Source organism: Danio rerio, chromosome 9 (assembly GCF_049306965.1).
Source record: "Danio rerio strain Tuebingen ecotype United States chromosome 9, GRCz12tu, whole genome shotgun sequence".
In the NCBI taxonomy this organism is placed as follows: Eukaryota; Metazoa; Chordata; class Actinopteri; order Cypriniformes; family Danionidae; genus Danio; species Danio rerio.
In genome coordinates, this window is record NC_133184.1 from 7,141,600 (window position 1) to 7,156,566 (window position 14,967).

A 14,967-nucleotide genomic window follows, 5' to 3' on the forward strand; every position below is an offset into this window, starting at 1 on the left:
TATAAAAGCCTTTTATTATACAGTGTATCAATCTTAATTGCCTCTCCGGTCCCACAGTGAGGGCTGTCGACGAGAAAACACCATGAAAAACGTGGGCAGCCGCAAATACGCCTTCAACTCGCTCCAGCTAAAGACCTTCCCTAAGCAGTACAGACCACCAGAGGGAACCTTCGGGAAAGTGGAGACCTGATCTGCGACGAGAGCTGCATGTTCCCCCCTCGTCCTCCTTACTTTATCACCACATATCTGAAGGAAAGTTTTATTATGCACAGTCATGCTGTAATACGCTCTGGTTATCATCCAGATGACAATGTTAATGTTTCTCAGATCCCCCAAAGCTCTTGGCTTCGAGAAGAAAGGAGAGATAGGGAAAGAAAGTTCAAGCGAACGTCTAGATTGTTGCACTGAAAGCAGGTAAGAAGGCCTGTTATTTAAAACGAAACGATATATACATGAATATCAAAGCGTTTTACACCCCCCAAAAGCATCTAATTCTTTCAATCTGTGTTTAGTTAACATATATACACACGTTTTAAATGCTTTCCAGCATGATCTTTGTACTAAAACACAAAGGTCTATCAGCACTCAGAAGCAAATCTGTGTTTTATCATCCTTTAGATTGTATTTAAGGTTCAATAGGTTATAGGTGACGTATATATACAGTATGTGCTGTAGTGGATTTGTTCTCAGAGACATACGATTTATAAGATCAGATTATTCATCATCACTTCAAGTCTACACGATACTAGCTGCCTTAAGAGAGTCCACCAAACTCACGTGTTAAGATAGATATGTAGATACTTCCAGTCTGTTCGTGACGTGGTTTATTTCGTTACTGTAAGACTCTCTCTTTAAGAGTGTTAGCGCTTTAACGCAGGCCCCCCCCCCCCCCCCCTCTCCTGACTGTGCGTTGTACGGGTTGTAGAGTTTTAAGAGGACACGTTTCCTCAAAATATTGCCAAGCACAGCTAGCCTCAGTACAAGCAAGCATACTGTGTGAACATACATTCTTTGTAAGGATATCTGTGAGTAAGACACTATCCATATGTTCATTGACTAGTTTTGTTTTGTTAGGCATTGATATGAGATTCAGTTATGATCTAAAAGGATGCAGGGTGCTTCTAAAATGCGAGGAATATTTAGTTTTTGTAAAGCAGAGGAGTGCATTTAGATTATTTATTTAATTGTAACGCAGACCATAATCGACGTTGCATTACAAAGCATAATAATAAGTACATGTAATGATCTCGGTTCAAATCATCAGCGTTTATCTCTGCACAAATGGACTGCAGTTCCTGGTTTATATAGCATATTACAGACAGGAGACATGAGCATGTGTCTTAACCTCTGCTGAGACAGTCTTTTAAATTCTAACCAGATGCACCGCATGGATGGTCAGCCGTTTACACATTGAGCGTACATGATGTGATTGTTTTACCACACGGATCTTTTGATTTTGTTTTTTATGTTTCCATGCGAGAGCTGTTGTTGTTCTTTTTCACTGTTGTAAGTGCTGAAGCACTGCTGTGTTGTAAGAGCATGCTGCCCTATTGGTCTTTCAGTGTATGTTTTTATTTTCGAATGTATGTTCGGATACCTTGCTGTACAAAATGCCTCTTTCCTCCAAACATACAGCTTTAAGAATTAAATTGAATTCACCAACCTTAAGCAACTGTTTGCTGTCTGTTCCTGGACCGATTGTCAGATCTTCAGCAAACTCGTCTATTTTTCAGAATCAGAATCAGTTTATTGACAAGTGTGCTTCACACACATACAATGTTTTGGATACAGAAGCTTCCCGTATATATAAAGCTACAAGTGACGACACAAAATAAATATGAAAAAAGGCGATAAACCAACACAATCTTACGGCAATTCGTAACTTTTTGATTTAGTGGCTTTTTCATATGAATTCGTACGATCTAATTTGTACAATTTAGTACGATTTGCTCATCCCCCAATGACGGTTGGGTTTAGGGGTGGGGTTAGGTGCCACGCCTCCTTTTTAAAATCGTACAATTTCGTACGACTGAACTGGTACAAATTCATGCGAATTAGCCACTAAACTGGCAAAACGTAAAATACTTACGTTTTCTCGTGAGATCAGGCTCATATTGGGTGAGAAAAAAAAATATCGCCGTTAATCTATTCTCAAAGTTGGGTTGGGAGCTGGGTCTGTTCTACGCAAGCAGATGACTTTCACTTTGATATTGTAGCGCGGATGTATACCTTGCCAAATTGCACTGTAGGGGGCGAGAACGAGTCTTTGAACGTGTGTGTATTTCTACTGTGATATTACCACATCAAACCTGACGTGCTAGCATGATGCAGTTCGCTAGAGTGAATCTGATTTATGTTAGCTCCACATTTAACTATCAGGCACCTGTAGAGTTTATGCGTTCGAGTAAAACATACACAAATAAAATGGACTGGGTGCTTTTTAAAATAAATAACGATGAATGAAAGTCAAACCGTCTGACAAAAAAAGTGCCCTTCTGAATCAATTCAGCAGGATGCCCTTCTGGATCTTCCACTAACTTCAAAGAAACTACTGACTACGCTTACATGGACATCTGTAGTCTAGTTATTTGCCCTCATTCATTTCTTGTCGGCTTAGTCCCTTTATTAATCCGGGGTCGCCACAGCGGAATGAACCGCCAACTTATCCAGCAAGTTTTTACACAGCAGATGCCCTTCCAGCCGCAACCCATCTCTGGGAAACATTCACACACACACTCATACACGACGGACAATTTAGCCTACCCAATTCACCTGTACCGCATGTCTTTGGACTGTGGGGGAAACCGGAGCACCCGGAGGAAACCCACGTGAACACAGGGAGAACATGCAAACTCCAACAAGAAACGCCAAATGAGCCGAGGCTTGAACCAGCGACCCAGCGACCTTCTTGTTGTGAGGCGAACATGCTACCCACTACGCCACTGTATTGCCAGTTATTTGCCTAATAGACAATAATATAATTAAGGTGTTTACGTGAAGTGCTTTCATGAGTTTCCTGTAATTTTGGGCGACTTTAACTGCAGTTTGGCAGTTTCACATTCATTTATGAACATTTCTGCCCTCGTGACAAACTGGGGTATTAGACGCAAATAAGGAGTAAAGACTAGTGAGAGTGTTATGGAATTAAATAACATACGCCAAATGGAAAGAAACAAACTTCCGCATTTTGCGATGTGTGTGTGTCCTTTACTGACATAACTATGAGACCTATGTTCTATAGTCTGCTATTGTAGGGCTGCAACAACGAATCGATTAAATCAATAAAAATCGATTACGTTGCCAACAAATTTCGTAATGGATTCGTTGTGTCACACGACAGGGTCGTTCGATTATTAAAAAAACACTTTAGTTCAGCGTGGAGCGGAGTGAACACGGTCTCTGTCGCGCACTGATACAGAGTTTGGCTTCTCATGGACAACAAGGATGAAGAGGAAGGGAGCAACAGCTTGGTAAATATCTACAGAATCCTACTCTTGTTGTTTTGACGTGAGGACCGTTGAGTCCCTGGTGCTGATGTTTTACTTGTTATCCAGCTTGACAAGCATGACAAGTTAGCGTTAGCTCGTTTACATTTAGAGCGGCAACTGAAAAAACTGAGGGTGCTTTCACACCTGTGAATCGATTCAGTTGTTCCGAAACAGGGATTAAAATTGTTACATTGTTGCTCTTTGCTCTTGGAGCGGTTTGCTTTCACACTGCAAAGTTTCTAATCGGACCAAAAGAGCTAAAACAAGTCACGTGCGAGTAAACTCTCCCTACATTGGTCAGAGTGTCAGGGTTTATTTTGCAGCGTCCCGCTAAGCTGTCAGGAGAGGTGGTGGTTTGATGGTGATTGACAGGGTGCGCGCGTGACGTGTCTGAGGAGAGACGCGGTGGGGAGGGGAGAAAAGGGTGCGCGACGATGCCTATTTGAGGACCGGGAGGGAGACGTGAGATTACCGGGAGATCATCACTCGTTTGCGGGCATCCGGAGACTCGCGAAATTTCCCGCCATACTCATAATTCTCTCTTCATATGGCTGTATGCCTATTACATATCCATAAAACACTGTGATATAACCGCGCTCGGATCGGATCGCTTTCTCACTGTAATCGAACCGCTCCAGGGTTTGTTTCAATCGAGCCGAGACCACCTCATTCAAGCGATCTCAGAGCGATTACTTTGGCGCGGAACAGAGCGCGATTGCCCTGTTCACATATGCCAAACGAACCGCGCTAACTGGGCAAACGAGACACGTTCCGAAACAAAAGTGTAGGTGTGAAAGCACCCTGAGATTTGGTGTCTGGCGCTAAGCAGAACTCTCAGTAAGGGGACCGTCGGAAAAGTGCGTCTTCTTACGTTTTTTTCGAAAACAAAACCAACTTAACCCCGCTGAGAAAGACGTGTCATATTATCACAATTATGCAACCTAATGCTTAATTTATGTTTTAGACAAGTAAATACACACAAGTACTAGTAAAACAAAACATTTTTAAGAGTTTGTAAAACACACGAGAGTCTAACAATCCATTCAAATATAATTTGCAGATGTGTTTTATTCATATCAGATACACATTACACATAGTGAAAGTAACTAAAGTTGAATCTATTCTTCTCTAGGTTCACCAACATGCATGTATTTGGTGAGTACTGGTGAATTTACGTGCTGAATCTTGCGTGTTGTGGTTTTTATGAATGAGGCAAACGCGCGGCTGCAAGTAAACATGGCGTAGACCATCTCACGTTATAGATCAAGATCACTTACACGTTTATGTGAACTGGTAAAACTTCTAATTAAGATTATTTTTCTTACCCAATTCACAAGTAATTTAACTTGTTTTTAGCAAACAATCGTTTAATTTTAAGTGTTTTTTTAGAGAACAAGACATAATTTCTGATGCTATATCATGTGTATAGTATTTATCTTGATTTAAAAATATTTTGATATTTGGATTGAAAACAGGACAAAACTACTTTGTTTTTTTATTGTTATTATTATTATTATTATTATTATTATTATTATTATTAGTAGTAGTAGTATAACAGCTCAGAAATGAGCTTTTTTAAATAAATGGTTAGAAATGAATGCTTTTCTTTTTTTTATCCGATCCATCAATTAATCGAAAAATAATCAACAGATTAATCGATTATTAAAATAATTGTAAATTGCAGCCCTAGATACAAGTAGCCTACAGTTGAATAGTTTTTATGTAAAGTTAATGTAGTTTGAAAATACAATTTGGAAGTTTAGATTTAGTAAAAGCTCAACCCAGAGATCAGACCTTCATTGAATTAACATTTAATCAACAGTCGGAGATTTGAAAAATCAACATTGAATTTTCAACAGGTTAGCACACTCAAATAATATCTATATTTTTTCTTTTAAAGCACAGAATGTTATTGAGAATTGGTCCTAAACAGTGCCTAACAAGCAGAATCACTGAAAACACACACACACACACACACACACACACACACACACAAATTATCATTTTAATAAAAGAATTTATGCACCATTTTGCATCATTTAGAAAAATATTCATACTGGTTTTTACCAAAATATCGACAGCTTATAATATTTTTTGATAATGTAACAATGTAATATAATAAATGTAGTAGAATATCAACAGTTATACAAATGTCTATGTCCAGACGTCATAAATAACATGATTTTTCATTAATATTATAATTCAATTCATGTTTATTTATATAGTGCTTTTACAATGTAGTTTGTGTCAAAACAGCTTAACATAGAAGTTCTTGTAAATTGAAACTCAGTCCAGTTTTCAGAGTTGAGGTTCAGAGTTTAGCTCAGTCTGTAAAAGAAGTTTTATTTTGAAATTTCAGACAACTGTGATTGGTCCGCTCTGATCAGCGTGGAGAAAAGTAACACGAATCACGTCTGCGAATCATTCTGTTAAACAGTTAACTGGGAAGTCAAGTTTGCGGACTTTTCTACGCTCTGTGTTCTGCTTAGTGTTTAGCAAAGCAATATTAAAGTGCATGTACGTGCAATTTTTTACGTAAATGTTATCTTCCCTACGATTTAGATATATTTTAAGAAAAGCGTTTCTTACAAGGAAACTGATTCATGGATTAGCCAGAAACCGGTAAACATTTATAGTTGTTTTGACTGTATTACCTTACTAAAACATTAAATTAATCACGGTTACGTAACGAATTACTCAAAGCTCCAAAGGTTCTCCTGACGGTTGTTCCAGACACGGAGAGCACGAGGACACCATAAAACGTTACCGCTTTCAGGAGTCTCTCACCAACACCTGCAGCCTGCGACACTTTTCTAACGTTACAGGTAAGAGAAGAATCCTCCAAGTTCATGCATATTTGTAATCAGTACGCTACCAATTAGTCATGTAATTGACTGACATGTTGACTTGAAGTATCCACAGTTTACAGTAAAATACAGTGTCCACCAGAATGAATAGTGACACTCTTGGTAACGCAAATATGAGCTAAGACGACTGTAAACGAATGCTTTTTTGTTTTTATATTTTAACCTACAAAAGAAAAGAAAGAAATTAAGTTTGGTTTTGCTTGAGATTCGAAGTTTCTATCTTTAATTTGTGTTTAATAATTAAAGGGGTAGTTCATCACACAATTTCAATTCTGCCATCGTTTACTCATCCGCCAATTCTTGAATTCACAAAGAGAGTATGTTAACATTATATTGAAACATCGATTTATATTTTCCAAAACAACTAACGTTAACCACCGAGTTAAAGGACCAGAAATATATCGATCTGTTAACAATTTTTAGATTTTGAACGAGGAAAATAAACATTAAATGTGACCAAAAAAAGTCTGCAAGTGTACTGTATACAACATAGAAATTCTGTTAATTAAACTGCACAACCCAAAGGAATTAATGCTAATTAAAAGGATAAGAGTTGCCTTCCTAGAAAGTAAAAATGATTAATTTTATTTTATTTGACATTTTTTACATTTATGAGGAAAAAATCTGCGTTATAGATGTGACATCTCTTCATTATGGATGTGACAGATGTGAAATTGGCACTTGTGTGATTTTGGTAAATCAAATATAATAGTTTGAAAACATTAACAGACATTTTTGAGTATTTTTGAAGCACTGTAAAATATTTGCTTACACACCAAAAAACGCAAAAACAGTTTCAATATTTTGGCGAAAACCTAATTATTTTTTATAGCAAGGTTGACATTTGCATGGAATTGCTCAGATAGATAGATAGATAGATAGATAGATAGACAGATAGATAGACATGTTGAATAGTGTGTGTGTCTGTGTACATACATACATACATATTTTTATATAAACTATATTGAACACATCACCATTTTCATGAAATGACACAGGGAGAAAGTATTGAACACATGAAGAAAGAGAGGTATAGAAAGGCAATGGATGCCCAGACAGCAGCTGAAATCTTTCAGTAGTTCTTCAGTAACTCTCTGCCCTTCCTCAGTGTAAATGAATATTTGCTACTTTAGTTCAACATCTACATTATCAGGATGATAGGATGAAGCCATGGTGGACATTTCAGCAAGACAATGATCCAAAACACAGCCAAGGAAACTCAAACGCTTTCAAAGAAAGAAAATCAAGCTGTAGAATGGCCCAGCCAATCACCTGAATTAAATCCAATAGGAAATACAAAATAAAGATCAGAATTGACAGATGAGACCCACAGAACATCAAGATTCTTACACTCTGTTGAAGTCTGTGAAACACTCGCACCTGAGCAATTCATGTGATTTCATTCTCCATATGAGAGGCGTCTTTACCAGAAACACCTTTTATATAAAGTATAAAACACGTGTCAGTAGTTCAGTACATGATCCCTGTGTTATTTCATTGTTATTAAATATAATTCATTTTTCAGGTTTTTACCAAAATCTGGTTCAATTTCATGTCAACAGCTTTATTAGTGATACTATTTCCAAGAATAAACATGACATGTTTAATACTTATTTACCCACTGTATATGTATTGAGAGAGAGATCAAAAGCTAAATTAATGTACAGTGATTTGATTTCAATTGAATTTTACCAGTCCAGATATTTAACCAGCAGCTGTTTTGAACACTTGTTTGCCCAGAATTCAGCATGAAGAAGCTGTTTGTGGACGTGGACTGTGGTGTGGATGATGCTCAGGCTATCATGATGGCTTTGGCAGTGCCTGGCGTGCAGATCCTGGGCATCAGCTGCGTTCATGGCAACACGTCAGTGGAGAATGTGTGCAAGAACGTCCTGCGCATTCTCAAAGTCTGTAAGCATCTGGAGGTAAGATGGTGGTATACTGGAAAAAAAAAAAAAAAACATTAGTATGTGGGTAAAAGTAGAAAAGGGGGTTTCAAGCTTTAAAAAAGTGCTACAATTTTCTCTGCACATTAAAGTGTCTTGTGTAATTGTATTAATTGTTGAAAGTCCTACCTTGATTTATAGAAGAGAATGGCTCATTTTTCATTTAGTGTACCAAAACTTGATATTCCAAAAACTCTGCATATTTAGCATATTCATAATTGAGTGCAGCTCATTTTGATCCATTTCTCAGTGAATATAGGTGATGCTTTTTTGTGCATTTAAACAAAACAGATTTAATAAACAGATATATTTACTAAATTAATATTTTAGTCACCAAACATAATTAGACATTGAAAGATAAAACAATTATATTCATACAAAATATTGCAAAAATAAATTACTACCTACAAAATTTCAATTAAATTTTTCCTTTTTTTTAAATTAGTATTTAATAATTGTTCTATAATATATAAATGTGGGTGTACTAGTTTTTGGACCATTGTCGTAAGTTATTTTTGTTAGAAAAGCTCCAGATTTGGCTTCAGTCCTGCCTATTTTAATTTATTTGCACAAATATAATATTGAATAGCTTCCTATCAAAAATATGAATTTAAAATGAAAAAATTGTGAGAGGTGTACTCATTTACAGTACATCTAGAAAGTGTTCATAGCGCTTCACTTTTTCCACATTTTTTTATGTTACAGCCTTATTCTAAAATGGAATAAACCCATTTATTGACTCAAAATTCTACACACACACACAATACCCCATAATGACAATGTGAAAAAAGATGAATACACACACACACATATATTTATATAAAGTATAAAACAAGTGTATATATATATACCTGTAACCATTAACTTGCATAGTAGTTGTTTTTCCTACTGTGGATGACAGTTGTTGAGGGAGAATAAAAAGAGAGTACATTTTCATTTTAAGGCGAACTATCCCTTTACCTTATTCTAGTTAACAACAAACAAAGACAGTCCAGAAATCCCATCATGAAAGGTTATGGGAAATTATTGCTCAAATTCCATGTAAGCATACCAGATACTATAAATGTAATCAGTCAGCAGTTGTTTACTTATTTAGCTCAGTTTTCTCGATGACAAGAAATAATGCAGAGTATTGTTTTTGGAGCGCATGACTGTCATCTTATCGTAATTGAAAGAGTTGATTATCCCGGAATGGGATCACCAGTCCATTCTTGTTTTCCCAATATAACACACTGTCACAATCACAAACTTTACTGTAGAGGAGAGTAGAATTATCCTTCTTTCTTTATGCTCAGTATTTGATCATTTATAATATCCACAGTCGTTATAGAAGCTATTTTGAACTTTAAAAAATACAAATTCTGCCATCATTCTCACCCTCCACTTGTTCCAAACCTGTTTTCTTTTTTCCTGTTGAACATAAAAGCACATAATTTAAAGAATGTTGGAAATGGGTAGTCATTGACCTCCATAGTGTATAATTTTCATACTATAGATGTCATTAGGGGTTACCTGAGGGGGTGTTGCACAAAATAGAATTAAGAAACCCAGAATATCAGAAAAAAAGAACTGGCTAGACCTAGTTTAATCATCTTATCCATACCCAGGCTTAATCTGGTTGCTGATTCAGAATGAGAATGTGCCGCTATGTCAAGGCCAATGCAGATAGCCGAGATAAACCAACCACAGGATCGATGACAGAATTATTGATTCAATTATGTGAGCCAATCGGGTAACTATTTAAAAATATTGTTTCCATCCAACAATCCATTACTCTAGGGCTGCAACTAATGATTATTCAAATAATCGATTAATCTGTCAATTTTTTATCGATTAATCGATGAATCGAATAAAAAAGAAAAGCATTAATTTCTAACCATTAATTTTAAAAAGCTAATCCCTGAGCTGTCATACGTTATAATTATAAGTAATTTTGTCCCGTTTTCAATCTAAATATCTAAATATTTTTTTAAATCAAGATACATACTAAATGAAATAGCATCAGAAATTATGTCTTGTTTTTCTGAAAAAACACCTAAAAATAAAGTGATTGTTTGCTTAAAACAAGTTAAATTATTTGTGAATTGGGTAAGAAAAATAATCTTAATGAGATGTAATCTCAAACAGATTTTTTATTTTACCAGTTCACATAAACGTGTAAGTGATCGTGATCCATAACATGAGATGGTCTACGCCATGTTTACTTGCTGACGCGCATTTCTCATTCATAAAAAACACAACACGCAGGATTCAGCAAGTAAATTCACCAGTTACTCCCCAAATACATGCAAGTAAGTGGCTGGTGAACCTAGAGAAGAATAGATTCAACTTTAGTTGCTTTCATTATGTGTAATGTGTATCTGATATGAATAAAACACATCTGCAAATTATATTTGAATGGATCGTTAGACTCTTGTGTTTTACAAACTCTTAGAAATTTTTTGTTTACTAGTACTTGAGTGTATTTGCATGTTTAAAACATAAATTAAGCATTAGGTTGTTAAAACGCTGCATAATTGTGCATAAATATGACACGTCTTTCTCAGCGGGGGTAGGTTGGTTTTGTTTTCGATAAAAAAAAACTGTAAAATGAGCACTTTTCCGACTGTCCCTTACTGGGAGCTCAGCCCAGCGTGAACTCTCTCTGCCTCAGCGCCAAACACTGCGTAAAAGCTCAGTTTGATTTTTTTCAGTTGCCGCTCTAAAGGTAAACGAGCTAACGCTAACATGTCATGCTTGTCAAGCTGCATAACAAGTAAAGCATCAGCACCAGGGACTTAACGGTCCTCAATTCAAAACGAAACAAAAGAAGGATTCTGCAGATATTAACCCAGCTGTTGCTCCCTTCCTCCTCATCCTTGTCTAACTCTCAAACTCTATATCAGTGCACGTGAGAGACCATGTTCACTCCGCTTCACGCTTAACTTAAGTTTTTTTGTTATAATCAATGAATCGATTTTTAAAATTCGTTGACAGCGCTTTTAGTAATCGATTTTTATCGATTTAATTGATTCGTTGTTGCCGCCCTACATTACTTTCACTGATATTAGTGAAAGAGAAACTCGTTTACTAGTGAAAAGAGAAATGCTGAAAATCATTTTTTTCAACAAAGTTCTGGAACCACTCGAGAATGAGTACATGTTCATTTATAGGTGATCTGTCCCTTTAAATGGCTCTCAGAACAACCTGCATAGTAATGTATTAATGTCCAGCACATGAACTTCATGATAACAATTTAACCTGATTGTGTATGTGTGTGCGTACTGCTCTAGATTCCTGTGTTTCGTGGAGCAAATAAACCTCTACTGGGACAGGTAGTCGGCACTGGAGACTTTCATGGTAAAGATGGACTGGGGGACGCACCGGACCCTGAAGCTCCTGGTCTGGATCTTGTCCAGAAGGAAGGCGCAGTGTCTGCAATGATCCGAATAGTCAATGAGAACCCCGGAGAGGTCTGTATGGTTATAGGACAGGATATTTTTTAGAAATGCTATACGGTCAAGTGTTTTATCTTGTGTTCTGCTTCCTTTAGGTGTCTTTAGTGGCCACGGCACCACTGACCAATGTGGCTCTGGCAGTCAAACTCGACCCCTCATTACCACAAAAACTCAAAGGCCTTTACATTATGGGCGGCAACACTGACTGTGAGTCTAGAATATTTGATGCTTTTTGTTTTATTTAGTGCTTATCTAGTGTTAGGGGCATTTACACTTTACCGTTTATGCTTTTTGGCTATTAATATACATGATTATATAAATTTAGTAAGCCTGAAAGTGTAGACTTTTGAAAGTGGGTTTCAAAGTGCAAGTCAGTACTGTTTACAGCTTATAAGCATGTGCAAGTGTTTGACATTCACATTATAGTATTTCTTTACAGAATGCCACCTACTCACATGGCATACAGAATTCATTATTGTTTTAGTTTAAAATGTCATCTGTAAGCAGATGTTTTTAAAAACACAAGAAAAGGACATTTTTGATACTTTGTTGTAGGGCTGCACAATATGTAATTTTGGCCCGTTTCCACTGTGTGGTATGGTACGGTTCAGTTTGGTATGCTTTTATGGCCGTTTCCACTGTCAAAAGGCGAATCGAAGAGTACTGCATCCTACCAAACACGAGTATGGGTACCAAAAGGCGGAGCTAGAAGCACAGCTGATTGCTATTGGTTTACAGAGACACGTCATTTGCTTGCGCAACAAGCCAGAATGAAAACAAAAGAGCCGCCATGTTTAAAATACACAGCTGAGAGATCTTTTACAGCATGAATATATATACATGTATATATTGTTATATACATATATATTGTTATATAATAACAAGCCATGGTCGACCCGGGCTCAAACAAACCTTGTCATCTTCTTGATGAACAGCCACAATGCCAAAAAGAAGAGCAGATTAACCCTGTGCCCCTTATGCCGAGTTCAGACTGCATGATTTTGAAAGTAGTCGTGTCACAGATGTTTTCACACTGCTTGACTATCTGGGCTCAATGTATGTGTCTTTAATATATTGTAATGTGGTATAGCTGTACAAGTAAACTGTATTTTTGTATTATATTAATTTTTCTATTAATTATTATTATTAATATTTTTTTTTCCATAAGTCTTGGTCAGGTCACCCTTGTAAACGAGATCTTAATCTCAATGGGTTTTTATCTGGTTAAATAAAGCAACATATATAAAAAGGAACGGGTCCGTTCTTCGTACGTGGATTACTCAGTTAGCTGGATTTGGATATTGACGATTTGACACAATCCAGGATCGTTTCGTTCTTCAAAGCTGATCCGAGAGTTGTTGTCATAGCAACAGTTCTGCTAGGTCAAACCTGATCGGGAGCAGGTTCAATTCATATAAACAGGATTAGATCGGCTCAGTTCAAGCAAATATGATACAGAAAGTATGTTCCGAATTCTGATATTTTCTTACAGTAGTAGTTATATACACTTGGGAAAATGGTACATATTTTTTTTAACTATATATATATATATATATATATATATATATATATATATATATATATATATATAAAGTTATAGTCATTAATAAAATAAATTAAGTTATACATGTTAATAAAACGTATGCAATCTGCACCCTCGAAATAAAAGTACAAAGATTGCCACCTGGTGGTGCAAAGAGAAAACTTATTGATATGAACTTTTTAGTTCGCTTTTGTACAAATTGTGTATAATAGAAATGCAGAATATGTGCATATTAAAGCAATAATACATTTCAGCAGTCATAAACATGTTTTGATAGTTAATATGCCAGTGATTTGATGCTTCACAAAAGTTGCAGACGCCTTTACCAATATGAAAACGCTTTTGTAAACAACCAATTATTCCTTACACCGATTAAAAAATGGCTACTATAACAAAGAAAATATTTTCTAAATGTGGAACTAAATTTGCATTGAAATACATGATGAATACACTTGACACATGAAAGTGTAAAGCCTGCAGCTCACAACAAATGTGGAAGGTTATTGCGTGTCATATTTAACAAACCGTTTACTGCTAATTTGATGTAATTTTGCTCACATGGAAAATTGAATATTAATCAGATGATGTCATTACACTGCTGTGCCGTCAGCCAATCGTTGCATTGCTGATCGTGATTTCGAGGATCGATAGATCTGTCCTTCACAACACACGCAGCGATCTCAGATCAGTTTATCCAGACATTCTAATCTGATTCACGAACTTGTTTGAAGAACCAAATTAGCGAGAGATCAGTTATCGAGATGAAAAGATCCAGGATCTGCCAAATAATCTTAGCTCATTTAAGCGAGGTACGAAGAACGGACCCCAGGGTTGGAAAACACATCTATATTTCTATTTTTAATTTTATCCAACCTTTTTTTTTTCTGTAGCTCGAGGAAACACCACGATGTGTGGAGAATTCAACTTTGCAGCTGATCCTGAAGCAGCTTATATTGTCCTCAATGAGTTCACCTGCCCGGTTTACATTGCAGCCTGGGAGTTCACCTGCCACAGTAAATTACCCTGGGTAATCAATCCACGTCTCCATGAAATATAAGCATGCTTGTATAATGATAATACAACTTGTGCATCTCACTCTCTGCATGTGCGGATTTCAGGAGTTCTGTGACGGTTGGCTGGCGCAGGACACGGATAAAGCTCGCTTCATGAAGCAGATCTTCCAGCACAGCATGAAGAACAGCTACAGCGAGAGGATCGAGAAGGAGCTGGTGGCGGGACAGGGCTTCATCTCCTGCGACTCTTACGCCATCGCGGCGGCCATTGATGACACCATTATCCTGGAAAGTCTAGAGAGAGCCGTGACGGTGGAGCTGGCGGGAAACTGCTGCCGCGGCATGATGGTGGTGGATCATCTGGATCTCCTGCAGAAGACTCACAAAGCCCACATCCTCAAGAAGGTAGACTTAGAGAGGTTTAAAGAGCTCCTGATGAACGCTTTAAAATAATGATGACATCCATAGCTGTATATAGTACTATATACATGTTGGTAATCAATTGCTATTGGCTATTATATACACACGTTAATAATCAATTGCTGTTGGCTATATTATGTGATTATAAAATCATGATGACTGAAAACCATTCCCGCATAGTTGGTTTGGATAAAAAACGTTTGTTGAATGTTAGATGAAGTACATTTTTATAATTAAAATACTACTGGTTTAA

At 36.8% G+C, this 14,967-nt stretch overlaps 2 protein-coding genes across 7 annotated transcripts in view; both read left to right on the plus strand.

Annotated features, from left to right (window-relative positions):
• inpp4aa (inositol polyphosphate-4-phosphatase type I Aa) overlaps window positions 1-1,668 on the plus strand; it is a 70,749-nt gene extending 69,081 nt beyond the window's left edge. For 3 of the 4 annotated variants that reach the window (XM_073912210.1, XM_073912211.1, XM_017357717.3), the window contains one exon: window positions 58-1,668. In XM_073912210.1, the coding sequence (XP_073768311.1) occupies window positions 58-190 (133 nt within the window). In that variant the 3' untranslated portion in view covers window positions 191-1,668. The remainder of the gene's footprint in view (window positions 1-57) is intronic. The other variant, NM_001039973.2, reaches the window with a different exon arrangement.
• si:dkey-4e7.3 lies at window positions 961-14,967 on the plus strand. Of its 3 annotated transcripts, XM_073911779.1 has the most exons (8): window positions 961-3,470; window positions 4,621-4,643; window positions 6,192-6,313; window positions 8,096-8,280; window positions 11,574-11,753; window positions 11,834-11,945; window positions 14,172-14,308; window positions 14,400-14,967. In XM_073911779.1, the coding sequence occupies exons 1-8, from the start codon at window positions 3,432-3,434 to the stop codon at window positions 14,745-14,747; spliced, it is 1,146 nt and encodes a 381-aa protein (XP_073767880.1). In that variant the 5' UTR covers window positions 961-3,431; the 3' UTR covers window positions 14,748-14,967. The 3 variants fall into 3 exon arrangements, with proteins under 3 accessions (XP_073767880.1, XP_005167497.1, NP_001243554.1); XM_005167440.5 differs by lacking the exons at window positions 961-3,470; window positions 4,621-4,643 and adding an exon at window positions 5,912-6,110; NM_001256625.1 differs by lacking the exons at window positions 961-3,470; window positions 4,621-4,643 and having other exon boundaries at window positions 5,912-6,313.

What these genes read in the sequence shown, in the direction of transcription:
- si:dkey-4e7.3 (XM_005167440.5), top strand. Translation starts at nt 6,028, where the DNA reads ATGTTATCTTCCCTACGATTTAGATATATTTTAAGAAAAGCGTTTCTT. An exon ending in ACACTTTTCTAACGTTACAG is followed by an intron (nt 6,314 to 8,095) that starts GTAAGAGAAGAA and finishes TTGTTTGCCCAG; the next exon opens with AATTCAGCATGAAGAAGCTG. An exon ending in TCAATGAGAACCCCGGAGAG is followed by an intron (nt 11,754 to 11,833) that starts GTCTGTATGGTT and finishes TGCTTCCTTTAG; the next exon opens with GTGTCTTTAGTGGCCACGGC.